Raw genomic sequence first — 27004 nt, 5'->3', positions numbered from 1 at the left:
TGTAGATTTTCATTTTTGATATATCAAATAGTTATTTGTATCTTTTATTTTGTTATATTTTTCTAATACTTGAGGGATACTAGTTTTATTTTTCATATAAAATGTGTCATATATCCAACACCCTAGGTATACTAACCCAACATATAGGGAGGATGCTTCGATACGTGACCACAAAATTCAATGTTGTTCAGTAATTAGATCAGACAAAGACAAACACCTATAATTCGAAGGAAGCGATCAAGAATATTTCCTAGATAGGAATTGTGAGATTCGTTAGTTCACATGGAGAAAGGCTAAGTGGCCCTGGTCTTGAATACATGGGGGAAAGAATTTGTGTTGTTATTTATAGGTGTATTGTAAAAAGCAATAAATTTGAAAGAAATCATTGGTGGTACTTGACCTTTAAAAAATTAATAATTTGAGCAACTGATAACGACCAAAGGCTTTTTGAAGTTTAACCATTTGCTCACTAATAATGACCAAAGGATTTTTAAAGTTTCAACTAGTACTTCAAAGTTCTACTACTTGACCAGAAGGCTTCCACAATTGGTATACTTAACAACTGACCATGCTGCTTTGGGCTCTGGTACATGCTCTGGTTGCCATGCTACGTGGGGCTCTGATCCTATTACTATCTATGCTGCTGCGGGCTCTGGTCCAAACTTCGATCCTTCTACCGGCCATGCTTTAGGCTCTAGTAGACGCTCCGATCCTACAACTGACCATGTTGCTTTGGGCTCTGGTACAGGCTCCGGTTGCCTTACTACTTCGGACTTTGGTACAGGCTCTAGTCCTACTATTGGTCATGCTGCTTCAGACTCTAGTCCAAGCTCTGACCCTACTTTTGGTCATACTACTTCGAGCTCCAGTCCAGGCTCTAGCCCTATTACTAGCCATGCTACTTCGCGCAACAATCCTACTCGCCATGCTGCTTCTAGCAAAGATCCAACTGTTGCTTTCTTTAATGCTACTTTCTTCAAAACTGCTCCATCATCATCAGATTCTGATGATGAAGTGCAGTTAACCAATTGAGTTTAGTGTTGTTCAGTGCAATATTTCTTGACCATTCACTCTATGCTTGACCATTTACGTGCTCTAAGAATTTAATCCCCTCTAGAGAGTTGAGACTGAGAATGAGAGTACAGAGAACGAAGAGTGAGATTTTATAATATGAGAGAGCACTATGATCACTGTGAGCACTGAGATTTTATAATATGAGAGAGCACTTAAAGGCTGTTTGGCCACCATTTTTTGGTCACTCAATTTCTGTCACTCATCACTCTAAGTACCAAGGTTGTTTGGCACCATCACATATGAGTGGATTGTTTGGAAATATTAATTTTTTTTAATTAAATAAGATGAAGTACGCTGTAGATTTTTTGTTTGTTTGTTTGTTTCTTGTTTTTGTTTGAAATTTAAAGTTTCAATTTGAAGGTGGATTTTACTAATGTGTGCTCTAAGAATTTAATTTCCATTTTTGGAAAAAATTTCTTGAAAATTGAAAAAGTAATGACAGTTTTTTCAATTCCCAAAAAAATATTTCCAAAAATAGAAAACTTAATATGTGCCTTTAAGACACACATTAACCGGACCCTTCTATCATTCATGCCTAAAGCTTCTCTGTCACGCAGAGTCCTCTTCAAACTCCTCTCTCTCCCTCATTCACAACAGATTCATTTGGACTCTACCTCATATTCTTTAGATTCATAAATTTTTTGATTCAAATCCTACTTCAGATCTCTTAACAAATGCTTCCCAACTTTCTCATAAATTTTCATAAATTCTTTAGATTCATATTTACTCCTCTATCCACCAACGGCCTATTCTCATAAATGAAGTCTTTCTGATTCAAATCCTACTTCAGATCTCTTAACAACTGCTTCCCAGCTTTCTCATAAATTTTCATAAATTCTTTAGTGTGTGCCCTAAGGACACACAATAGTAAACCAATTTTAGAAAAATTTTATCAGAAATTGAAAAAGTTTTGACAACTTTTTCAATTTCCAATAAAACTTATCCAAAAATGAATTTATTAGAGCACACATTAACCGGACCCTTTCCAAAATTTTGCACATGTTAGTAAAATCCATTTAATAAAGCAACCTAAAAAAAAATCACCTAAGAATCTTACCATAGCAGATTCATCAATCAGAAAGCAGCTTTACTGAGAACTAAGTAGTCACATCATAGAGTCTATGGACTCTAAACTTAAAGTTTTGATTTCAAACGTCAATTCAGTACTATTACTCTATACTTAAAAGTCTTTATTTATTTATTTTTCTTTCAAAAAATAAGTTAGAGTCTAGACTCTATGGACTCTCTATGGACTCTAAACTTAAAGTTTTGATTTCAAATTTCAAATGTCAATTCAGTACCATCACTCTATACTTAAAAGTCTTTATTTATTTATTTTTCTTTCAAAAAATAAGTTTTTATCTAGGGTCTAGTTAATGTGTGCCCTTAGAGCACACATTAACAAATCCATTTTTGGAAAAGTTTTATTGAGAATTGAAAAAGTTGTCAAAACTTTTTCAATTTCTGATAAAACTTTTCCAAAATTGGTTTACTATTGTGTGCCCTTAGGGCACACATTAATAAAATCCTTTTATCTAAATGTTAATTTTTCGTTATGTCAAATTATTTTATAATTTTTTTAAAAATGTTAACCTGATCAATTTTTATTTAGGTCTAAGGCTCCAGACTCAGGTTCTGGTCCTCTAACGAGGGCGTGGGTTCTCAAATCCCACTTCTGACAAAAACAATCTTATTTACCAAAAAAATAAAAAACTTTAGAATTCAAAGTTTGAATGTTTATCTTACCCAGTTAATTATGTGGCCCACATATCTGTCCTTAAAGTTGTTTCTTTCTTTTTTTTCTTTTTTCATTTTTTCACCTTCACACATTTTGCTTTCTTTATGTCTTGTCACTTTGCTTCACCACTTTGTTTTGAATGGCTACTCAGTTTCAAACTTTTAGCAGTAAATTTGGCTATTCAATATATTAGTGAATCTCGTGTACTGTTTACAAAACCTATAAATTTTACTTTTCAGTAATTTTTTTATTAAAAATAAGTTTTACGGTGTTATTTACATATTTAAAAATTATTTTGTTATAACATTTTTAGTTTTTAGTTTTTAATTTTAATAAAATAAGTTCTATTTAGACGGACCATGATTGGAGGTCACTGGCTTCTTCGCGTGAGTGACCACCTTGACAAAGAAAATTCATTATTATATATAAATTTTAAAATTTTTATAAGCTCCATTTCATGATTGATTGAAGTGTATTGCCCCATTAATTGAAATTACCATTAATTGAAATGAATGAATGAAGCACGATTTAAGGCACTGCAAAAACTTCCAAAAAGAAAAAAGTTTGATTGCATGGTAGATAGCTCTCTGGGGCCCTGGGTTAGTCTTAAATGTCGACAGCCAGATCTTTTGCTTGGAGAAAATGGTTTTCTCACCAATTACTAATAAAAAAGCTGCTCACATGCTCATCAGTACAAAAAGCTTGTCGCATAAATAATAAATTTACTTCTTGGGTTTTCACACCGATTTTTAATAGGATTTTACTAATGTGTGTCTTAAGGCCATACAATAATTAACCATTTTTAGAAAAAAAATTTCTTAAGAATTGAAAAAGTATTAACAACTTTTAAAATTTTCGAAAAAATATTTCTAAAAATGAAAAGCTGGCATAAAGCAGCTCTTTTACGCCACCAATAATAATGTGCCACGTCAGCCAATAACTTTAAACTTAATATACCTTATTACACATGATTATAACCCACAAAATATCCCAAGACTCAAGTGTATTTTTCTCTCTGATCCCTCTCATCTCTGTTGCTCTCTCCCTCTCATCAAAACCCAACGCCGATTTGCCAGAGCTTCTTAGACCAAAGCATTTAAGCTTTATATTCCAAATCCCGACATATCATTTGTGAGCTATGGAAGGCTAAGCACATATTGCATGTTTCCTTCTTTTTTTGACAATATATAATCCAGATTGAGCCAGCAAACACAATCAACAAAACCCCCTAATCATTCTGTGCATCTAGCAACAAAAACCCCAACAACCCAACCAACAAAAAAACCCAGCAAATCGAACAAATTTTAGCAAAAAAGAAATTTTTTGCAGCCAATCGACACAAATCAATCAGAAAACGAAAACCCAATGCGCCAATATGAATTTGAGATTGAAAAATCAAACAAAAAAAAAATTACCTTCCATGGTGTGAAATTCTGGTGATTCCTTCTCTCTCACTCTCTTTCTCTCAATTCAAGAAGTTTCGTAGATTCTGTTGGCTCAGAAAGCAAAACCAATTTGACCAAGAAGCTTGACGTTAAAGATTAATGCATCAAATACATCAGATATATTTGTAATGAGAGAAATTTTTAGATACAATGTGAAAAGGGAGGGGAATTTTTTTGACTCTCTACTTCCATTTGGTATTTGCTTGTTCTAATTTTACAGATTTTTTGTTTGTTTTTGTTTTTATTTTTAATTTTAATTGAACATACCCAGCAGCCCTTCAGAGTAAAGATGAGAGCTTTTCTAGAAAAACACGCTCACCCCACGCTCTTGCACTCCGCCGCCGTGCTTCCCGATTCTCTGTACTCAGTTGTTGGATCATCATCGTTGGGTGATGGCAGATCGGAGGTGGTGTGGGTGATGGCAGATCGGAGGTGGTGTGGGTGATAGCAGATCGACGCTGGGTTTTGATGAGAGGGAGAGAGCAACAGAGATGAGAGGGATCAGAGAGAAGAATACACTTGAGTTTTGGGGTATTTTGTGGGTTATAATCGTGTGTAATAAGGTTTATTACGTTTAAAGTTATTGGATGACGTAGCGCATTATTATTGGTGGCATAAAAGAGCTGCTTTACGCCAGCTCCGGACTTCGGACCTAATGTTTACTCTTTTTGGTTTTATGTTAAACTTTACAATTCACTTATATTATTAAAAAAAAAAAAAAAAAAAAAAAAAAAAAAAAAAACAATTTAGTCAGACTGAGATTCTCACTTGTGCTTGTCACTCAATGTCTATCTTTTGCAGCCTAAACTTTTAGGCTTTTTTGGAAAGACCGAACCTTCTTTAAAAAGCCTCAATCAATCTCTCTCTCTCTCTCTCTCTCTCTCTCTCTCTCTCTCTCTCAACGTCAGTTTCTCTCTTGTTCACTGTCAGTTTCTTTCTTTCCCTAATAAATTTTCTCAAAAGGAATGATAGAAGTAAAAACTAATCAGCTCTCTGTGGGGTCAAGAAATTCCACCAAGTCTACCTGTATCTCCTGAAAAAAAAAAAAAAAAAAAAAAAAAAAAAAAAAATCTAAATTGAAGAAAGAAAAGTGAAAATGTGGAGTAATGCTGGGAGTTAAACGCATAATACACATCAAAATTCTAGATTTTTTTTTTTTTTTTTTTTTTTTTTGACCAGCCATAGTTATTTGAAAGTTTTGTTAAATATTTGAAAGTAGGGTTTTTTTTTTGGGGATAAATTTGAAAGGGCTTTTTTTTAGGGAAAAGTTTTTTTTTTGGAGAATTTTTTAGGGAAAAGTCGAACGTGGGTTTGAAATTTCAATGTGGTATTTGAATTTTTTTGGATTTCTTTTGGATATGATTGATTTTTATTTTTTAGTATTTTTTTGGGGAAAAAAAAAGAGATTTAAGGAAAAAAAAAAAAAAAACGTGAGATCAGATTGAGGAAACCGATTATTGAAAAAAAAAAGTTAAGTTTTTTTTTAATGCAAAAAAAAAAAATCAGTCTTGATAAAGGAAGAAAAAAAAAAAAAAACTAAAGAAAGAAAAGTGAAAATGTGGAGCAAGAGTTTATTTTTTTTTGAGAATTTTTAACACGGTAAGTTTCTTTAAAAAAAACCTCATCTCCTCTCTCGGTGTGAGTAATGCTTGGAGTTAAACGTGAATATTAAATATTGCCTATTTCGTAGGCAAGGTCATAGGCGACAGTTAAAGATGTATTTTTGCTATGTTATCCTCAAGATTTATATCTACTTAAATTTAGGTTGCAGGGGTATTTATTGGAAAAAAAAAATCCGGTCCAAACAGGTGTAGCCCCTTAAATAGTAGTATAATTTTCCAATAGATTAAGAAGGTGATCCTATTTTGTAGGAAGTTAATGAGTAGAAGTATGAATTTAAATCAACGTAAAAGTAGGAGTTAATTAAAAGCAGGAAGACATTTCAACGTAGAAATAAGAATTTATTATTTTTGTTAATTTACTATTTTAATCCAATTTTTAAGTTTTAGGTATGGGTATTTTTTACAGTAAAAAAAGTAATAACTAACTTTATTTTGCCAATTTACTATTTTAACCCCATTTTTAAGTTGTTGGTTAATTAATTTAGGGATATTTTTGACAGAAAAAAAGCAGTAACTAACTTTCTGAATTCTCTTAATAAATTTATAGCTCCTAGAAGAAATAAAACTGGGGGTTTGGTGATTTTTTGGAAGGAGGATTTTGACTTAACAATTGAGACTTTCTCACAGTATCACATAGATAGTACAATAAAGAAAAATAAGGAAGGGGAATGGCGTTTTACGGGTTTCTATGGGGAACCGGATACTCAAAAAAGGCATGAAGCTTGGGGAAGATTGAGGAGTTTGAAATCAAGAGGAAAGGCGCCATGGTTGTGTGCAGGTGACTTTAATGAGGTCACAAAACAATCAGAAAAAATTGGTGGCAGAACATGACCACATGGACAAATGCAAGCTTTTAGAGATGTGCTTGATGAATGCGGATTTATGGACTTAGGATTTGTGGGGACTATGTTCACTTGGCATAAGCACTTTGCAGATTACATAGTATGGGAACGGTTGGACCGAGCTGTTGCAACAAACGATTGGTTTTCAAATTTCCCGGATACAAAGGTGTACCATTTGGATGTGACGGCATCTGATCATAAAGCAATTTTGAATCAAGCAATATTGCGCTGAACAGCACTAAACTCAATTGGTTAACTGCGCTTCATCATCAGAATCTGATGATGATGGAGCAGTGTTGAAGAAAGCAGCATTAAAGAAAGCAGCAGTTGGATCTTTGCTAGAAGCAGCATGGCAAGTAGGATTGTTGCGCGAAGTAGCATGGCCAGTAATAGGGCTAGAGCCTGGACTAGAGCTCGAAGCAGTATGACCAGAAGTATGATAAGGAGCTTGGACTAGAGTCTGAAGCAGCATGTCCAATAGTAGGACTAGAGCCTGTACCAAAGTCCGAAGTAGTATGGCAACTGGAGCCTGTACTAGAGCCCAAAGCAACATGGTCAGTTGTAGGATCGGAGCGTCTACTAGAGCCTAAAGCATGGCCGGTAGAAGGATCGAAGTTTGGACCAGAGCTCGCAGCAGCATAGACAGTAATAGGATCGGAGCCCCAAGTAGCATGGCAACCAGAGCCTGTACCAGAGCCCAAAGCAGCATGGTCAGTTGTTAAGAATACCAATTGTGCAAGCCTTCTAGTCAAGTAGTAGAACTTTGAAGTACTAGTTGAAACTTTAAAAATCCTTTGGTCATTATTAGTGAGCAAATGGTTAAACTTCAAAAAGCCTTTGGTCGTTATCAGTTGCTCAAATTATTAATTTTTTAAAGGTCAAGTACCACCAATGATTTCTTTCAAATTTATTGCTTTTTACAATACACCTATAAATGACAACACAAATTCTTTCCCCCATGTATTCAAGACTAGGGCCACTTAGCCTTTCTCCATGTGAACTAACGAATCTCACAATTCCTATCTAGGAAATATTCTTGATCGCTTCCTTCAAATTATAGGTGTTTGTCTTTGTCTGATCTAATTACTGAACAACATTGAATTTTGTGGTCACGTATCGAAGCATCCTCCCTATATGTTGGGTTAGTATACCTAGGGTGTTGGATGTATGACACATTTTATATGAAAAATAAAACTAGTATCCCTCAAGTATTAGAAAAATATAACAAAATAAAAGATACAAATAACTATTTGATATATCAAAAATGAAAATCTACATTTTATTTGTATCATTTTACATTCCTCATTAAAAAAAAAAAAAGTTTCTCTTTGCTAGCGAAAGCGGGTCTTCCCTCTTCTCCTAGGTTGTAGAACTGTAGTCCCTTCTTTGGAAGGTGTCGTCGTACCTCGAGGTAACAAGTTTACCTGTGAGGCTTTGTGGGTTTTTTCTTCGTGGGTTACTGGGATACACTTTTTTAGTTTTATTTTTCTCTGATACAATGGAAGACCTAACCAAATCTTGGAGCTGCCTTACATTATCGGAGAACGAAGGCTCAGACCTTCGCGTAACAGAAGAACAGGCAGAGATAGAATATGTTTTGGCAGTAAAATTTCTTACAAAGCATGCTCTTAATTTAGATGCTATTGCTAAAACTTTCACACCAATATGGAGAACAAAAAACGGATTTAAAGTTCAGAGGGAGGGGGATCACATTGTTCTCTTTACCTTTAACGATGAGAGTGAGGTGAATATGATTATAGCAACGGAGCCATGGAGCTTCGATAAACACTTAATGGTGCTGCAGAAGTATGATAAGGAGGTGGATTTGACAGAGATGGATTTCAAGTGGGCTACGTTTTGGGTGTAGGTGCATGATAAACCAATCCGATTCAGGAACGAAAGAGTCACTGCGAAGATTTGTGAAGCCATTGGTACAGTCCATGAGATAACGGAAGAGAATGAGCATGAGGGGACAGATTTATTAGAAACAGAGTCACAGTTGATATTTCCAAACCTTTGTGCCATGGTAGGGTGATTTCTCTTGACAATGGTAAGGAAAAATGGGCGTTGTTCAAATACGAACGACTCCCAAATATATGTTGCTAGTGCGGTTCCCTTATGCATGATGATAGGGACTGTGAACAATGGATTGAATCAGAAGGCTGTATGTCAAAGGAGTCTCAGCAGTTTGGACCTTGGATCCGTGCACCACCATTCTTCCCATCTAGGAAACATGTGATCAAAATCCCTGGTTTTTACACTCGAAGGGGGAAAGAAACGGCTACTGCACCTCCTCCAACAGCGAGCAAGCCACTGGTGGTAGTGGTTCATATAGGGAAGCCCTCGCCGGAGATAATCTGGCCGGAAAAGGAAAGTCTAGTCAATATGCAACAGCTAAACAAGGGTATGGATTTTCAGGAGGATATTCCACAATTTCCAATTCCAAATACCATTGATATGGGGATCCTAGGGAATTCAAATTTGAAGGCAATAAATGTGGAGGAGAGTAGATAAGCTGATGAGTTATTTGAGGAGAGAATCGGGGAGATTGATTATGAAATAAATAGATTTGATCCCAAGATAACTATAGCAACCAATAATATAGCTGACATGGGAAAGGAAAACTTGCTAGCAACTTTATCTCTAAAAGATGGGCAGCCCATGCACATTAACACCTCACGTGCACATCAGCCTAAATTTTCACCTCCATTACCACGTAAGCCACTGTCAGTTATTAGTGAAAACATACTCCAACCAACAGAGAGGGGTGCAACTTGGAAAAGGTTAAGTAGAATAGGTATGGAGACAGATATTGAAATGGAGGATATCTTGGGTGAAAAAAGAAGGGTGGATAGCAATGAAGACCAATCTGAGTTACCAAAGAAGAGAAGGGTTTCTCAGGGGGGTAAGAAAAACAAATTGATAGTGGTGGAGGCTGGATCCCAGCCCCGCCAGGACCAATGAGTATTTTATGTTGGAACTGTCGGGGGCTTGGGAACTAACGAACAGAAAATCAGCTTGCAGAGATGGTGTGGGCAAAAGATCCCTCCGTTGTGTTTTTAGCCGAAACATGGACGGATGAAGCAAGACTAGTGTTAGTGCAAGATCGTTTGAAGATGAAGAATAAATTTATAACTCCTAGAAGAAATAAAACTGGGGGTTTGGTGATTTTTTGGAAGGAGGATTTTGACTTAACAATTGAGACTTTCTCACAGTATCACATAGATAGTACAATAAAGAAAAATAAGGAAGGGGAATGGCGTTTTACGGGTTTCTATGGGGAACCGGATACTCAAAAAAGGCATGAAGCTTGGGGAAGATTGAGGAGTTTGAAATCAAGAGGAAAGCCACCATGGTTGTGTGCAGGTGACTTTAATGAGGTCACAAAACAATCAGAAAAAATTGGAGGCAGAACACGACCACATGGACAAATGCAAGCTTTTAGAGATGTGCTTGATGAATGCGGATTTATGGACTTAGGATTTGTGGGGACTATGTTCACTTGGCACAAGCACTTTGCAGATTACACAGTATGGGAACGGTTGGACCGAGCTGTTGCAACAAACGATTGGTTTTCAAATTTCCCAGATACAAAGGTGTACCATTTGGATGTGACGATATCTGATCATAAAGCAATTTTGATTCGGCCAGAAGGTATGGAGTGTAGCCAGCAAAAACCTTTCAGGTTTGAGTAGATGTGGATGGCAGAGCAAGGGTGTGGAGCAACTATTGAAGTGGTTTGGAAAAGAGACATTAAGGCTATGGCTTGTAATAGGGTGATTAAAAAAATTCAGAATTGTGGGGAAGCTCTTTCAAAGTGGAGTAAGACAAGTTTTGGGAGTGTGAGAAGGGAGTTGAAGGAGAAAAGAAAACTTCTCTCTAAGGCGGAACTGGCAGCTAGCAGAGGCGAAGACGTTACTTGGGTGAGAGTGCTTGAACAAGAAGTTAATTTACTGATGGACCGTGAAGCTCAAATGTGGTCCCAACGGTCAAAAATTCAGTGGCTTAGAGATGGAGATCGAAACACCCAGTATTTCCATAGCAAAGCTTCCCAACGTAGACGCCGTAACTACATTAAAGGAGTTTATAACAGAGAGGGCAGATGGTGCACTGATTCGAGAAGTATGGTGGTTACAGTGGTGGAATTTTATCAAGGGCTGTTCACCTCCACAAACCCAACCAGTTTTGATGATATACTGGAGCAAATTCCACATGTTGTGATCGAGGAGATGAACTCAGATTTAATGGGAGACTTCACGGCACATGAGGTAGACTAGAGGTTGCTCTCAAACAAATGGCTCCTTTAAAGTCGCTCGGACCTAACGGTATGCCCCCAATTTTTTATCAAAATTATTGGTCTTTGGTTGGAAATGATGTGGTAGATGCTATTCTCATGTATTTGAACACGGGTACTTTTCCACCCTCACTTGGTCACTCTTTTATTACTTTAATCCCCAAAGTAAATAACCCGAAATATATCTCCCAATATCGACCTATTTCTCTTAGTAATGTCCTTTATAGGGTATACTCTAAGGTTTGGGCAAATAGGTTGAAAAAGTTGCTGCCCAATATAGTGTCTGAACAACAAAGTGCTTTTATGACGAACCGTTTGATTTCTGATAATATAATGGTCGCTTTTGAAACTTTGCATTACATGCGAAATCATAGCACAGGGAACACTGGGTATATGGCTCTTAAATTGGATATGAGTAAAGCATATGATAGGATTGAATGGTTGTACATGGAAAAATTGATGACAAAGATGGGGTTTTGTGATGCATGGGTGAAGTTAATGATGGGGTGTATATCTACCGCCACTTATTCAATCTTGATAAATGGTGAGTCACATGGAAACATTGTGCCAACTAGGGGGCTTCGCCAAGGGGACCCTCTTTCCCCATATCTTTTTCTACTATGTACTGAAGGCTTTCATGGCCTGTTGAAAAAAGCCGAAGATTTGGGAGAAATCAGAGGAGTTTCCATCTCTCGTTATGGCCCTAAACTAACCCATCTCCTTTTTGCAGATGACAGCCTTATTATTTGCAGGGCACAAAATAATGACTGCCAGAAGTTATTGGAGAAATTAGGTACATATGAGAGAGCATCTGGTCAACAGATAAACCGGGATAAAACCACCCTCTTCTTTAGCAAGTCCACAACTCCAGATATGCAAGAATCAATAAAGCAAGCACTAGGAGTTCTGGTGGTCCAACAATATGAGAAGTACTTGGGGCTGCCATCTTTTATTAGAAGAAAGAAAAAAGAGAGCTTCGACAACATAAAGCAAAGGGTGTGGAAAAAGTTACAAGGATGGGAGGGGAAATTGCTCTCACAAGCGGGAAGAGAAGTTTTAATAAAGGCTGTGGCTCAAGCACTTCCTACTTATACAATGTCTTGTTTTAAATTGCCGATTGGATTATGTCATGAAATTGAGGCTCTCATCAAAAAAAAAAATTTGGGGGCAAAGGGGAGAGGGCCGAAAGGTCCATTGGATTAAATGGGAGGAGCTTTGCAAACCAAAGACACAAGGTGGGATGGGATTCAAGGATCTATCAAGGTTCAATGATGCATTATTGGCTAAACAAACTTTGCGACTTTTACATGACAAAACATCGCTATTTTATAGGGTGTTTAAGGCCAAATTTTTTCCAAATAGCTCCATCATGGAGGCAGCCAACCCGAGCTCAGCTTCATACGCCTGGCGTAGTATACTCAGAGGTAGAGAAGTCATTAAAAGAGGAGCAGTATGGAGGATAGGTGATGGACAGTCTGTGGATATTTGGGAGGACAACTGGCTGCCTCGAAAACACTCTCCAAGAGTGTTATCCCCTCGGCCTGAAGCATTGTTAGGGACCAAAGTGAGCTCACTGATAGACCCAGTGCAGAAGCTACGGAAAACTGAGGTAATGGAGAATATGTTGCTCAGCTTTGAAGTAGAAACCATAAGCACAATACCCCCGTGTCGCACAAACCAGCTAGATATACTTACATGGCCTCATAATCCTAAAGGGGAATACACCGTTAAATCCGGGTATCAATTTCTGCAGAGGGAGTTTCAGAATGCACAACCGGGACAATCTGATGTTACAGGCGTAAAACCACTGTGGCAAGCCATTTGGAACCTTCCTGTGCCCAACAAAGTCAAGAATCTGATATGGAGAGCAGCAAAAAACTCTCTGCCGTCAAAGGTGAACCTAGTTCGTCGTAAGATTATTTAGGATGATTGCTGTGATCTGTGCAGGGAACACAAAGAAGATGTGAAGCATGCTCTATATAGCTATCCGAAGCTAGAAGAGTTCTGGAAAAAAATGCCACAATGGAGTCATGATAATTTAAAACAAGCTGTGACCTTTATTGATTTGTTGGGGACTGTTTTTGCAGAAAACAAGGAGCCGGCTTTTTTTGCTATGGTGGTGTGGGCCTTATGGAATCGTAGGAACAATTTGAGGCTGGGAAAAAAGGCTGAACCGTTGAATATTTTGATGCAGAAGGCAAAGCCGCATCTGGGGGATTTCCAGCATTACAACACAGCACGGGTTGAACCTGTGGGACGTCCACCAACAAGCTGGCAGCCTCCGGGTCCTTTCCAGTACAAGGTCAACATGGACGGAGCTCTCTTTGAGGCAGATAATACAGCCGGTCCGAGGGTGGTTATTAGGAATGAGCATGGACAGGTCATGGCTTCACTATCTGAACGCATCCGGTTGCCCTCTTCGGTGTTAGAAGTTGAAGCGTTGGCAGCAAGAAGAGGTTTGGAACTAGTTGTTGAAACAGGCTTCAGAAACATAGTTCTGGAGAGCGACTCTCAGATCCTTATCACAACACTCCGGGAAGGCTCTTATTCATTATCTAGCTTTGGTCATATAGTTCAGGATATCAAGTTTATTGCCTCATATGTGTCATCGATAAATTATACTCATGTTAGAAGGCAATGTAATGCTCTAGCTCACTCTCTAGCAAGGCGAGCTAAGTTAGCCTCTTAATGTCAAATCTGGATGGAAAATGTTCCACCAGATAGTTCATCTGTATTACAGGCTGATCTCTTTGGTCTCCTTTAATAAGAAGCACGTTTTTGATTCTCAAAAAAAAAAAAAAAAAAAAAAAAAACATTCCTCATTAATAATGTGCCATAAAATAAATATGCTTGGGCAAAATATTTCTACTACACACTATTCTAAGAAAATGCTTTTTCTAAAATCTTTTCCAAACTCTTTCTCTAAAGATAAAGTCATTTTCAAAAAATGATTTTTTTTTTTAAATGTCTTCTTAAAAGTTTTCAAAACCAAAAACTTTTTCTTTGTTTTTGTTTTTTTTCTCGAAATAAATTAAAAAAAATCTGTTTTTTTTTTGGGGGGGAGGTGAAACGCGAAATTTATTTTAAAAACAAAAATCTGTTTCTTCAAAACTTTTTTTTTAAATAAAACCGTTTTTTCAAAAACTGTTTTTTTTTTCTTTTTTTAAATCTGTATTTATAAAACTAATATAAAAACTGTTTTATAAAATCTGTTTTCATTAAAAAAAAAAAAACTGTTTTCTTAATAAATAAATAAAATATTTTCTAAAAACTCTTTTCAAAATTAAAAATCTGCTTTTCTAAAAAAAAAAAAAAACTGTTTTAAAGAATAAAAATCTGTTTTTCCCAAAACTGTTTTTATAAAACTGTTTTCAATTAAATATCTGTTTTCCCAAAACCGTTTTTTATAAAACTGTTTTTTTTTATTTATTTAAAAAGAAATATAAAACTTTTTTTCAAAATAAAAATCTGTTTTCAAAACCAAAAATCTATTTTTTTAATTTTTTTTTTTGCCGAAACTGTCTTAAAAAACAAAAATCTATTTTCAAAAAAATAATATAAATCAAAATATGTTTTTTTAAGGGAAACCCAAAACCTGAAAAAAAAAAAAAAAAAAAAAAAAAAAAAAAAGTGATAACAAAAATTTTTCAAAAACGTTTTTCCAAAGCGTTTTCAAAAAGGCTTTTTTTAATAAATGTTTTCAAAAGTGCCTTTCAAAATATGTCAAGAATTTTTTTTTTCTTCAAAAAAACGTTTAAAGGGGGGGGGGGGGGGGTAATGATTCTTCAATGATACATGTTTTCCAAAAAAATGTTTTCAAAAGAAAATTGTTTTCTTTGTTATTCCTAAGAAAGCCGAAAGAAATGTTTTCCAAGATAAATGTTCTTTACCACGTTGGATTTTCCTTCAAATTTTTTTTTTTTTCTCAAAACCTCACAATAAAATCTTTTCTAAGAAAAAAAAAGTGCTTTTCCAAGATAATAAAAGTTAACATTGTAACTTTTTATTTCCATGTCTTTTCTTGGAATAATTGTAGTTTGTGGATTTGTGTTCATGGCTCATTCTCGTGAGTCTTTGAACACCTTATAAGCTTACATTGTCTCTAACATTTCTTGGCACTAATGAGTTTCTTTTTGTCATTTTTTTTTTTTTTTGCATGAATAAAATAAAAAAAATAATGGATGACAGCAAGGTGCTACTCTTCCAACTCTTTTCTTATGTTGTGTTTGTTTTATATAGTATTTAATATTCACATGCTAGCTATGTATAAATAAATACTCACACGTTATACGTTATTGTATTATTTACGTAGATATATATATATATATATATATTTATATATCTTACATGTTTTGATTGTATTCATTTTGTTGGAGTTAATATTCACATGCCTATACGTAAATATTTACTCACATGTATATATATGTATATTGTTTGCAAAAACCTTTAAAAAAAATTCCAAGTATTCTATTTCGTCATAAAAAGTTAATGTTTGAAATAAATTAAAATAAAGTATTATCTTTGAATAGGTGTTGTAGGGTGCCTAACATCTTCCTCACATGTAACCAAACTTCCGAATCCAAGATCTTTGGTTCAAAGAGACAAAGACTTTTGGTTTACCTTAATTAATGAACCTTTAAAATTTGGTTTAATTAATTAGGTAACTTAAAATAAGTTAGACATCTAAGTGACCAATCACAACTAATACAAAACCAATGGTTGGTGGCGAATCCTAATATATATATATATAAAGGGACTCACATACACACACCCCACCCTAGAGACACAATCACACAAGAGTCACGTCACCAAGAACCCAATGTGCAACAAAACTCGGTAAAAAAAGAAAATGGGCATCCACAATGGGATCCTGATTCTCTTCAAAGTGCGTATTCATGAAATAATTATAATGTAGTCAAGAAATCAAGAGCCTTATACTTTGGTTATATTTTCAAGCCTCCTCTATGAAGAAAATCAAGTTTACGTTCGATTCCTCTCACCCACTTGAAGAAAAGCATACAAACTTTGTATTATTACTCCTCATTAAGCAACACCTAATAATCAACCATAACAATTTCAAGTTTTTTAACCATTAACATAAATCGTTAGATATGGTGGTTGAGAAAGAGGTATGGGTTTTTTCCACCTAAATATTTTGTAAGATTTCTTATTTTCCTAGTGTAGAGAATTTTAAATTTTTTAGTCAATGCATTTTTTCCAAACATAATTACTTTCCCAAATTTGAGAAGAAATTTCCAATTTTTAATTCCGATCAGATAAATTCCTTCACTTACAAATGTAAATCAATCAAATTAGGGTCCATTCATCATTCAAAGTTGTTGGCAAATATTGAAGTATAATTTGTAATGAACTGAAATTCATTATCACCAACACTAAAAGTCTTATAGTTCAACTGGTTGTGGTTGACACCTCTTAGTCTTTTCAAGACATCCAAAGTTCAAATTTTCAATTTCCTATTATAACTATTGAATAATAAAAAATAAATAAATAAAAAAGGAAGAGTGGGGAATCTCACCAATAATAGTTCAATAGCCACCAAAGATCTGCTGCCATGCTACATGCAACCATTGTCAATATTGACGAAACTAAGTAACATAAGCTAGACTTCTAGGTTTATTTTTTATTTTATTTTATTTTTTTTTTTTTTGAGGTGGAAATCATGATATATTAATCATCAAATTGTAATTGGATTACAACAAAGGGGAAAAAAAAACAGTAATGACTGGGCCACTACATCAAATCTAACTAAATTAGCGATGACACAATAGGGGGAGAACTCCCTTCCAAATATGCATGGATTCGCAGCGTCTAGCATATTGGGCAAGCTCATATGCTACTCCGTTGTAGTCCCTTTTCAGATTCTGAAAGCAGCTGCTAACAAAAGTGCCTCGAGCAAGCTAGATCCCTTGAATGATGTGGCCAAATTCATTGCCAATAGAGCTATCATTGATGGCCTGGATGACCAAGAGAGCATCAGCTTCTAGTTGATGAAATTTCTATTAGGAAATCTAATTAAAGTCACATGCCCAATTATTAAATTGTAGTGAACTTGTGATTTATTTTGTTAAGTTGAAAGATAAGGCTGTGAAAATTGGGGCCCAAGACTTTGTGACCCATCACTTATGGCTACTACTAATTGTTTCCAAATAATAACTAGAGTATGTTTGGTAACTATTTTTCCCATTATTTTCTGTTTCCAAAAACAATTTTCTATTTTTGAAACTAAAAAATTTGTTTGGCAATCCAAAATAGACAGAAAACAAAAACCGTTTTTAAAGAATAAATTATATATAGAAAAAGAATAAATTAATCAAGCAACTCATAAACAAACTTTAAGCTTATTTGACAAAAAATATAAACCAAACTTGAACATGTAATACTAGTGATAAACTCGAGTTCAGTTCATGTTCGAAGTTAAATTAATAAACAAACTTTTTTTTTGATAAGTAAAAATTAATAAACAAACTTAAACTTTTAATGCTTAACTCGATTAGACTCATTTATGCCCACTATGATCATAATCACACAATGTCTCGATAATGACTAAGAATATTTAATACCTATTCTTTCAACTCTAAAATGCTCTTTCTGTTTCTTAACTGTAAGTTGACGGTTGGAGTATGAATTTACCTTTTGACCTGAGTCTTACACAGTTGCGAGTATTTAGTTCCACTGTTCATTAAGTTTTTCAGCTGTTTAAAGTTTAAATTGTCTCTTATGAATCCCACTACTTAAAAGTTTTTCCCCCAAATCTTAAACTCACCTTGTTGGCTTTTTCATGCCACTTAAAAAATAAGTTTTTTCTTTTTTCTTTTTTTTTTTTTAAATTTTCAAGCCTAATTTGTTTCTAAACCACTTTCACTAAATAAGCAAATCAGTAAATTATTAATTTAATTTAATAAATTAAATTATCAATTCATAGATAAATTAATTATTAATCTTCTTTAACTTCCCTAAAATATTTATATAAAATAAAAATAAAAATGGTAGCAGCCACAGGAGTGAGTGTGTGGGTATGCCCTTAAATCATCCAAGGGACAATGCTCAGGTGACAAGTGAGTGCCGAATAAAGGACCAGATTTTTCATCAATAAATAAAGGACCTGATCTTTATTTTTATTTTATTAATATTTTGATAAAGATAGACTCTGAATCTCGTTACACCACAAAGAATTAAACTAAGCATAAGCATCAAAGCCACAACATAGTGAGTTCTAATTAGAACAACCAGTAAAATTTCTGATGATTTAATAAGAAATTTATAATTCAATTCTCACTTATACCAAAAACCGATTAGAGTTTTGATTTAATGATAAAAAACTATTATCAGAAACAGACACCATAAATTAAAACTCTCAACAACAACAACAACAACAACAACAACAACAAACAAAAAAAAAAAGCCACAAGCGTATAAACACATACTTATTATTTTCCCCCCTAATTTGCAACTCACATTATATACCTCACATGTGCAACCTGACCTCTGTGGATATACATCTTATTTTTTTCCCCCTTGTATTAATAATTGACGTCCATCTTTACTCTTTCGCAGTATCACAGTTAGAAAGGCCACATTCTAAAATGAGTTTTGCGCTCTCACTTCTTCTCTACCAAAATTTACGTAGGTGGTGTATTCTCTACAGACACTCATTTGTAGCTACATTCGGCCTGCCTTCTGAGTCTACAAATAAATAAAATAACGCAAACAGAATAATTATTGCCAAGCGTTGCATTACCTAGAAAAACATCAGTAATCACAGATAATAGCTCACTAAAACATCAAGTACCCTTTCATTACACCAAATACTATTATGAAAGTCCCATGATCAACTAAAACTCTAACCGCAAGATCCCCACAGCATAGTCAACTCCAGAAAAATCCCATACATGGAAAGGGTCTCTCAATAAACTTAACTTGTTATTGTCAGGAAAAAAATAATAAAAACCCCAAACCATTTATATAAATAAATAGAAGAATTCAACTCCACCAAGCAAACAGCTGCTGCACAATAAATGTTGTTCTTTTTCCCTTTTCTTTATAGTTTTGGAAGCTGGCTTACATTTCTCACAAGCTTCAATAAAAAACCCAAACCACAAGAAAACCTGAAATCAACAAAAGCAGGACATTATCAGTTTCTTCCAATGTCAATTGGAGAATTTAGAAGGTCAAGGATTATCCTTTGAAGTAGATTCTTACCGCAAGTTTAAAAAGGAACTGCCACCCGTCAAGCCACAATATTGTTTTTAAATTATTTAGTGCAGCATGAGCAGGTGTTTGTCATATATAACTGCATGAACAGAGACAGAGACAGAGAGAGAGGGAGGTTAAAACAGAGACAAATAATAAGTTAATAACTGCATGTGCAAACTAAAGAGTAGATACAAAGAAATGGTGGGATTCCGAGATATTATGGATCTACTAAGCACCAAAACTAAAACTTGACAAAAGCATACAGGTTCCAGAGATTGATTAATGCTTTAATCACATGATAATCAACCCTGTAATATAGGTCTTTCCCTAAGACTGAATCATATGGGGTGTCTGGCAAACCACAAAACCACACAAGCAAAGTACAAGAAAACTGGTTTTAGTTGTTTTTAGTTTGGTAACTTTTTTATTAAAAAACTGGTTCAAAATGGGACCAGATATGTTCCCATATAAAAAACCAATTTTAACTTTGGTTCTTTCAAATATATTCCATCCAAAATCATATTTTTAAAAAGACAAAGTTTAGCTACAAAATTTGTTGTAGCCTAAGGCTACAACTTCCCTTAAAAGCATTAATGTTACAACATATTTTAAAAATCTAACCTCGTATGTTCTTTACGCTCTTAATACAAATATCAAATTTTGTACCAGTCGGATATTATTTACTATATGATCTATTAATTTATATTTTATAAATAATTTAAAACTACAAAAACTTGCAATTTAAACAATTTATTAATGACATAGATATTAATCTTTAATTTTTTAGAAATTTTGCTAGCATGGATGATATAAAAAGAAAATGTAATCTAGGGGAGGATTTGTCAAAATTCATATCCCATAAAAAGGTACTGAGTAAGGTTGTAGCCTTAAGTTACAATTAATTTTGTAGCTAAACTTTGTCCTTTTTAAAATTTGATGTTTTCACATACAAATTCCTATCATAAACTAATTTTAGATTTGACATTTTCATATGCTGCATGTTAACTAAAACTGATTCTGACTAGATTCTAGACAAACTAGAAAAAATTAAACCAGTGAGTTCAATTTGTATAAGAACTAAACCAGTCCTGTAGTTTGAAGTACTCGCATAAATTACTAATAGGTCTTCCTATTGAGGGTCAGTATATTGCAAAGATAAATTTGAGATCTCACATTTTGTGTTAAATTGCAGAAAGACAGCGTAACAGATTGAAGGGGGGAAAAATATCAGAATACCAGGTCAAAAAACATTTAAAATTATTCTTATATCCCAGTGAACATAAAAGGTAAAATTTGAGAAATACAAAATACATGGAAAGAAATATATTAATCAGAGCAAGATTATTTATCTAAATCTCAGAAATACAAAATACATTGGAAAGAAATATATTAATCAGAGCAAGATTATTTATCTAAATCTCATGGAACATATTCATAAAAAATAAAAATTTTGAAACCCAAAATACATAAAAGACAAATATATTAATTGGAGCAAGATTAATTACCTAAAATATCATGAAACCTATTGCGGCCCAAAGTGCTCCAGAACAAAGGCTGGAGATCACAAAGGGCCTGGAGGAAGGCCTGCAGCACCAAGCAATCACAACTCAGAATTTTGTGACACCCAGACAACACAAAAGTTTAATTGGGCGGTATTAAACCTTTATCTGCTTATTAGAACAGGATCCATATCTAAGTACTTCACTTTCCAAAGTTCATCTCTGAATATCTGCATGGATAGAAAAAGGCAAATATAAACAATCACACAAGGCAGAAGTATATAGCACAAGGAATCAAGTCCTATCCACCACCACCCTATCCAGGGTGGGTAAGTCTGGACAACTTGGCAAGCCTCAAAAAATTTATTCCAAATTCAAAAAAAAGAATTTCAACTTGCCTGCGGGGCTTATTTTGTCGCTGCCCAAATTCATCGCTTACAAGTTCTGCAGGAAAATTGAAAACATGTTCCTTTTGAGTACAGAATTATAACAAATAATAAAGTGGTGTGTTAAAGAAAGTCACACAAAAGCACAAGACTACAAATTAAGAATCGTATCTTACCAGGCCTCTGTGAAGGCTTCCATTCATTATTGGGCTTGTTCAAATTATTTTCTTTGCTACAAAGGAACCAAAAAATATGAAGATTAGGACAATGCAATTTTGTTAGAATAACCGCATCAGTTAATAGTAGCATAATCAAACTATCAACTTTCACCATATGACTGTAGGAGGAGAATTTTGTGTTTACAATGACGTGTAATGATCACATGCCAAACAAATAGACAAGACAAAGTCATACTATTGAACATATCTCCACTAAACAATTTAAGTCATTATATAAGAGTGTCTTGAAGTTGAAGCAAGCATTTTAACAAAAGGACTGAAGTCAAAATAATGCTTCACTAGACACCAAAATAACCAGATTAAGCAAAATAAAGCAAGTAATCAGATCATTGTAAAATATCAAACTCATGGAAAACATTCTACCAACCTTGAGGCACCCACGGAAGATGTCTGCCCTGAAGGGCGAGCATGATAAGCACCGTCAACAATATATGGTGAACAGTATGTAGCCCCCAAAGCTCCTGCTGCACCTGCCAAAACTGGTAGCCTGAAGAACAAAATGATCATTACTAATCCCTTTCAAAATAAACAAAACAAAAGAGACAACTGGACTAATACAGTAGAAAGGAATTAATTTCTCATTCAAACTTTCATCCCCAAAGAAATTTTAATAGCAGGCAGTCAAGATCAGAAGAAAAACAAGACAAATAAAGATGAAAGGAAATTACACATTTACAACAAAAAGATTACTAACCATGTCATCTCAGAATTTCCCAAACCAAGTTGTGGTTGAGCAACATAACCAGGGAACGCCATGCCAACAGCAGGAACTCCAACACCACCAGGATGCTGGCCTCCAAATTGCATTACTGCAAGTACCACCAGATAAGAACAAGAATAGATAAATAACTAAAACTCACAAAAGTTTGATAGACGGGGGAAAACAAAAATTATACTGGTATTCCATGAAATTTGCAATAAAATAGAGCTAGATAAACAATTCAAGATACCAAAGCTGTTCCCAAAGACCTAATGGGGAAAAAAAAGCATAATACGTAGATAAAATTTATTTGGTTGCTAGTAGAAATTAAACAATTTATTTGTATATTTAATCAACTTAGTGAGAGAGAGAGAAGAGGGGGGGGGGGGGGAGAAAGAGAGAAGAAGATAAATAGCACTAGTTCATTACTAAGCTGCACAAAAAGTAAACTTCAAAGACTTGTAAGTGTCCTGTAAATAGCAATCCAAAACTGAGCATTCTGTGTATACAACGTTTCAGATATTTTCCCTTATTTGTAATTTTCTTCTTAATAATTGAAAGTAAGATCCAAGAAACCTCACCTGGCAAAAAGGCTGGAGTTCCAGGGAAGTTTTGATCTCCATGACCAACTGTCATGTTCCCAGTAGCTCCCATAACCTGAACCCCACCATACATAAAAGATCCCCTTCCAGCACCTTGTGTATTGGCTTTTCCCTTTCCAACCAATGCACTTTTAGATTTATTTGACTCTGAAGGAGATTCGGCTTCTCCAGATTCGTTAGAATTTATTGAAAGAGCTGTTTTTGGTGGGGAGGAAGATTGAGAACCACTACCAGGCCGCTGGCTTGACTGCTGTGCAGGAGGATGACCTCTACTTTGAGCAGGACCTTTCTGAACAGAATGGAGTTGTGTTGAAGAAAAAACTCTATTGACTTGATTATGAGGCGGGCCCGGTTGATAATTCATTTGTCCTGGGATAGATAAACCCCTTCCCTGAGCCCTGATTGGAGGAGATTGTGTAGTATTGACTAATGACGATCCAGAAAGTGGCATTTGCATATTAGACAAAGGCTTCCCAGCACCAGTGTTGATGGAATCATCAATGTAAAGCTTGTCCATGCCAACAGATTCAGCTATATTCTTCCCCCGCAGCAATGAATTGGTTTGTTGGACAGAAGAACTGTCATCCATCACAGCTGGGTGAAGACCTCTGTAGGAACTACCTGCTTGAACATCCCTTTTCTGCGTCAGTGCGATGTCTTTATTGGAAGAGCCTGAAGGGTAAAATGGAGGAGAAGCAGAGTTCAAGCTTGAGAACACTTGTCTCCTCTCAGGAACAGGATCAGATTCCACATTTGAGGTGGATGTGAAAGCTCTCCCAGAGTTAGCATGGGAAGTTCTCTCAAGAGGCTTCCCAGACCTGAAACATCAGCAAACAGTATATTTTAAGCCTAACCTGATGAATATAGGGGAATTTTTTTTTCTGAAAGCCATTAAGCTCAAAGTTTACACTCACTGTCTGTTTTCAGTTTGAGGTGCCTGACTTCTGTTTCTATAGGTAGGTTCATAGCGTCTAGGCCCTCTCCCCCTCACACCCTTAGGTGCTTGGCTCTGATTATTATTGTTAAATGCTTTAGACCTATTCCCTCTTGGATACCCTCGATCAGTACCTCGACTTTTACCACGGCCTCGATAATGAGCCTTGGAATTTCTCCGACCCTGAAATTATAATAATGTTTATGCATCAGAAAGGCAAATGAGAGAGAGAAAGAGACGGAACAGTTCCCATATAAAAATAAATAAATAAAAAGAAGGGAACAGTTAAAACAATAGTCATCACACAGATTGCACATATCTAAAACCACCACCTCGTCATAATGCCTTTCCTGCAAATTCATCTCCTCAAACTTGTCATGCCCCCATTTACGATCATCTTTGGACTCCCACAGCCTCCTTCCACCATGCGTCCGCCTAAACAAAGCAAAAATCAGGTTAAAAAAAGGATTATACAGTGTGCTCAATTTGCTTAGCTGTTTGAGAAAGGTGATTTTTTTAAAAACAGAAATTTTAAAGCGTGCATTTTTTGGTAAAGCAGTTTTTGAAGTTACAGTAAAGTTCTTTGCAAAAACTGTTAAAAAGTGTTGTTTTTGTCAGCCCGTCATGGTGAAGTCTAGTGGTTGCAGACATGGGATGAACTAAAGTCTCAAACATCCTCGGTTTGAACCCCACTAGGAGTTTATCTGGATTACCTGACACAGTTCTGGCAAGGGGGGTCATGTATCCGTGGTTTAATCCCCAGGGGTGGGTCCAAAGGGCCCAGCCTTGGTGAGGTTTTGCGTCATAAATTTTTTTTTTTTTTTTTTTCTATCAACAGATAGTTGGATAACATTGGTATTAAATGAAAAGGTGAAAAAAATAAAAAGAAGATGAATACTTGAGATTTGACAGCAGGTGTGATAGATGAGCAACTATGAGGGCAGCAGTGAAGTGAGAGAACAGATGAGATAAGTGTGAGTAAGGGGAGGGTGTTTGTCTGATATTTTGGTCACTAAGCCAAAAATTGAGGGTAATTTAGGTATTGAGAACCCAAAAGAGGCAAAAACTTGATTTGAGGTTTAAAATTGGCATTTTTGAAAAAGCTGCCTGGTATGTGCAGATTCTAAAAGCTGTTTTCAGCGTTTTTTAAAAACAAAACTCCATCAAAAATTTTATGCCAAACAGACACAGTCTCGTGTTTTTGACGAAAACAGGAGTTTGCCCCCAAGAAATAGCAGGGCCAAACAGACACTTCAATACAGAGAAATAATAGATAATAAACCATATGAAATGGAAAGCAACATATAACAAAGAAGAGATCCTTATGAGGAAGTGAAGTTGAAAATTGCATTGAAACTTTTAAATCCAAAATAACAAAAACAAATGTTACAGCAGTAAAATTTTGCAATAAGAAACAAAACATTAGTGCATGAGAACTGTAGAGTAGAGTCTCACTTTGATCTGTCAAACACCACTGGTTAAAAGGACGTTATAGTTTATACTAAAATACACTGTAAACACAAAGAAGCACCTCAAAAACCAAAGTCATGGCCAAAGGGACAAGGGAGCGCCTAGCTCACCCAGAATCTACAACTGAATTAAGTTCATGTCTTAAGTTCATGTCCTACAGTCAAGCTATAATTGCCATTGGTGTTGTTTAGCACTACTGAAAAGTGTGGCACCCAAAACCCTCAAACTACTACTCATTCATAAAATTAATCTATACATAATTCACCTCACAACAAATCTAGCAGCATTAAACTCCAAAAGATAATGCAAATTATAGCTACATTCTAAACAAATTCTACATATTATAAATATCGGGTACCTGGGTCGACCACCAGCATTGTCCCTAAATCGATCATCATGCATATAGAAAGCTCCGGCAGTGGGTACCGCAAAGGGCTCATTCTCCTTCTTCTCCTCTACCTCTTCCTCCTCATCTTCCTCCCCATCCTGACCCTCCGCTTGCCCCTCTGCCGATTCATCCACTGCCCGCCTTTCCTCACCGTGCACTTTGCTTTGATTCACCACAGCAACCGCCGAATTCTCAACCCCAACACGTGCATCTCCTTCACCACCACCGCTAACTCTTTCCTCATACACCCCCACTTCTTCTTCCTCAACAAGTCCTTCATCTTCCTCTTCCACTAATTCCTCTTCCTCTAATAACTCTTCTTCGTCCAATTCTTCTTCGTCGTCATCATACTCCGCAACCCCGCCCTGACCGTCCGATTCATCGGAATGAATCACAACCCTCGGATCCACCCTCGTCTTCTCTCTCCCCTCTTCTTCAGCTTCCTCATCATCACTCGCTTCTCTCCTCCGCATCGACAACGATCGCTTCACATCCTCTGGATCGCTCTCATACTCCAAGTCATCTTCACCCGCCGAAGCCATCAATTCACCCCTAAAAAAAAAATCAAAACCCTAAACCCCCAAACTATCTCGAGAACCAAACGCCAATCCAAAGACAACAATTCCACTCAATCAAGCCCCCAAAACCCAAACTCCCTCCGCCGCCAAACGCCAATTTTAAAAATCCACAACCAAAAACACAGAATAATAAATCAATCTCAGTCAATCCGAACCAGGAAAAAAAAGCCCTAAAAACGCAAACTTTCTCGGCAAACAAACACCAATTGAAGAAAACCTCGGGCAAATCGGAACCCTAGACACCCAAAATCGAGAATAATTAGGGTTTTATATATATAATTGGGACCTCAGGGGTAGCGTTTACGAAACCCTAGAATTTTGGGGGAGAGAGAGAGAGAGAGAGAGTTTGGGATTTTTGATTTGTGTCGTCAGCAATTGAATAAGAAAAGACTTGTACAAGGAAAGGTAGAGATTTTAGTAAGGAGGAATTATCTTATTTGATTGAGGGTATTTTGGGGAATTGAATTTTGGGAGTAGAGGGATCTGGGAGTTTGTGATTGGTCAGCTTAGCTATCTTGTTTTAGTTAGATTCTAACACGTCACTTGGAGAGAGTAAGAGAGAGAGAGAGAGAGAGAGAGGGGCTTAAAGAGTCATATGTGGGGGTCAGTGTAGTGTAGATGAATCTTTTAAAAGCCTGTACAATTGTCCAATCATTTTACGCCACGTTGGCTTCTAAAAAAGAGGAGTCCTAGAACCGAAGCAATTCACGCATGGCATCATCAGGATTTGTCCTCTGTTGTCCTCCCACCGTAGGAAGGAACAACCTCAAGGTGCGTCGGTATATATCGATCTCAAATTCTTAATTCCACATCCATATATTATTGGGCACAAAAGTAAACAACAATAATTCTAATAAGTTAAGCCCCCTGGGTGGTTTGCGTTGGCAAGAGTATCAAATTGGGTCACACTTGTTCAAGAGTTGCTTGGTTTGAGTCGTGCTTTGCAAAAATACTGCACCATAACGACATCATGTCTCAG

At 35.7% G+C, this 27004-nt stretch overlaps 3 protein-coding genes across 4 annotated transcripts; 2 read left to right on the top strand and 1 right to left on the bottom strand.

Moving 5' to 3' along the window:
• Positions 1-10422: 10422 nt before the first annotated feature.
• LOC115990242 lies at positions 10423-10998 on the top strand. The gene has a single exon (XM_031114090.1). The coding sequence runs from the start codon at positions 10423-10425 to the stop codon at positions 10996-10998; it is 576 nt and encodes a 191-aa protein (XP_030969950.1).
• A 2130-nt stretch (positions 10999-13128) lies between these two features.
• Positions 13129-13704, top strand: LOC115990241. Its single transcript, XM_031114088.1, has one exon. The coding sequence runs from the start codon at positions 13129-13131 to the stop codon at positions 13702-13704; it is 576 nt and encodes a 191-aa protein (XP_030969948.1).
• Positions 13705-18744: 5040 nt separating this feature from the next.
• On the bottom strand, positions 18745-26414 carry LOC115989545 (protein MLN51 homolog). 2 transcript variants are annotated; one of them, XM_031113271.1, is made up of 12 exons: positions 25418-26414; positions 23922-24024; positions 23570-23772; positions 22635-23473; positions 22048-22162; positions 21721-21840; positions 21291-21346; positions 21127-21172; positions 20891-20958; positions 20735-20813; positions 19236-19326; positions 18745-19141 (listed from the first exon to the last, which is right to left on the bottom strand). In XM_031113271.1, exons 1-9 carry the CDS (start codon positions 25987-25989, stop codon positions 20931-20933), a joined length of 2082 nt encoding a protein of 693 aa, XP_030969131.1. In that variant the 5' UTR covers positions 25990-26414; the 3' UTR covers positions 18745-19141; positions 19236-19326; positions 20735-20813; positions 20891-20930. The 2 variants fall into 2 exon arrangements, with proteins under 2 accessions (XP_030969131.1, XP_030969130.1); XM_031113270.1 differs by having other exon boundaries at positions 20735-20958.
• Positions 26415-27004: the final 590 nt, after the last annotated feature.

The sequence above is a fragment of the Quercus lobata genome, chromosome 5 (assembly GCF_001633185.2).
Source record: "Quercus lobata isolate SW786 chromosome 5, ValleyOak3.0 Primary Assembly, whole genome shotgun sequence".
NCBI classification, from domain to species: Eukaryota; Viridiplantae; Streptophyta; class Magnoliopsida; order Fagales; family Fagaceae; genus Quercus; species Quercus lobata.
This window is presented reverse-complemented; position numbering and strand designations above follow the sequence as displayed.

What these genes read in the sequence shown, in the direction of transcription:
- LOC115990242 (XM_031114090.1), top strand. Translation starts at nt 10,423, where the DNA reads ATGGCAGAGCAAGGGTGTGGAGCAACTATTGAAGTGGTTTGGAAAAGA.
- LOC115990241 (XM_031114088.1), top strand. Translation starts at nt 13,129, where the DNA reads ATGGTGGTGTGGGCCTTATGGAATCGTAGGAACAATTTGAGGCTGGGA.
- LOC115989545 (XM_031113270.1), bottom strand. Translation starts at nt 25,989, where the DNA reads ATGGCTTCGGCGGGTGAAGATGACTTGGAGTATGAGAGCGATCCAGAG. An exon ending in AGGAAAGGCATTATGACGAG is followed by an intron (nt 23,773 to 23,921) that starts GTGGTGGTTTTA and finishes TTATAATTTCAG; the next exon opens with GGTCGGAGAAATTCCAAGGC. An exon ending in CCTCAAACTGAAAACAGACA is followed by an intron (nt 23,474 to 23,569) that starts GTGAGTGTAAAC and finishes CTGATGTTTCAG; the next exon opens with GTCTGGGAAGCCTCTTGAGA.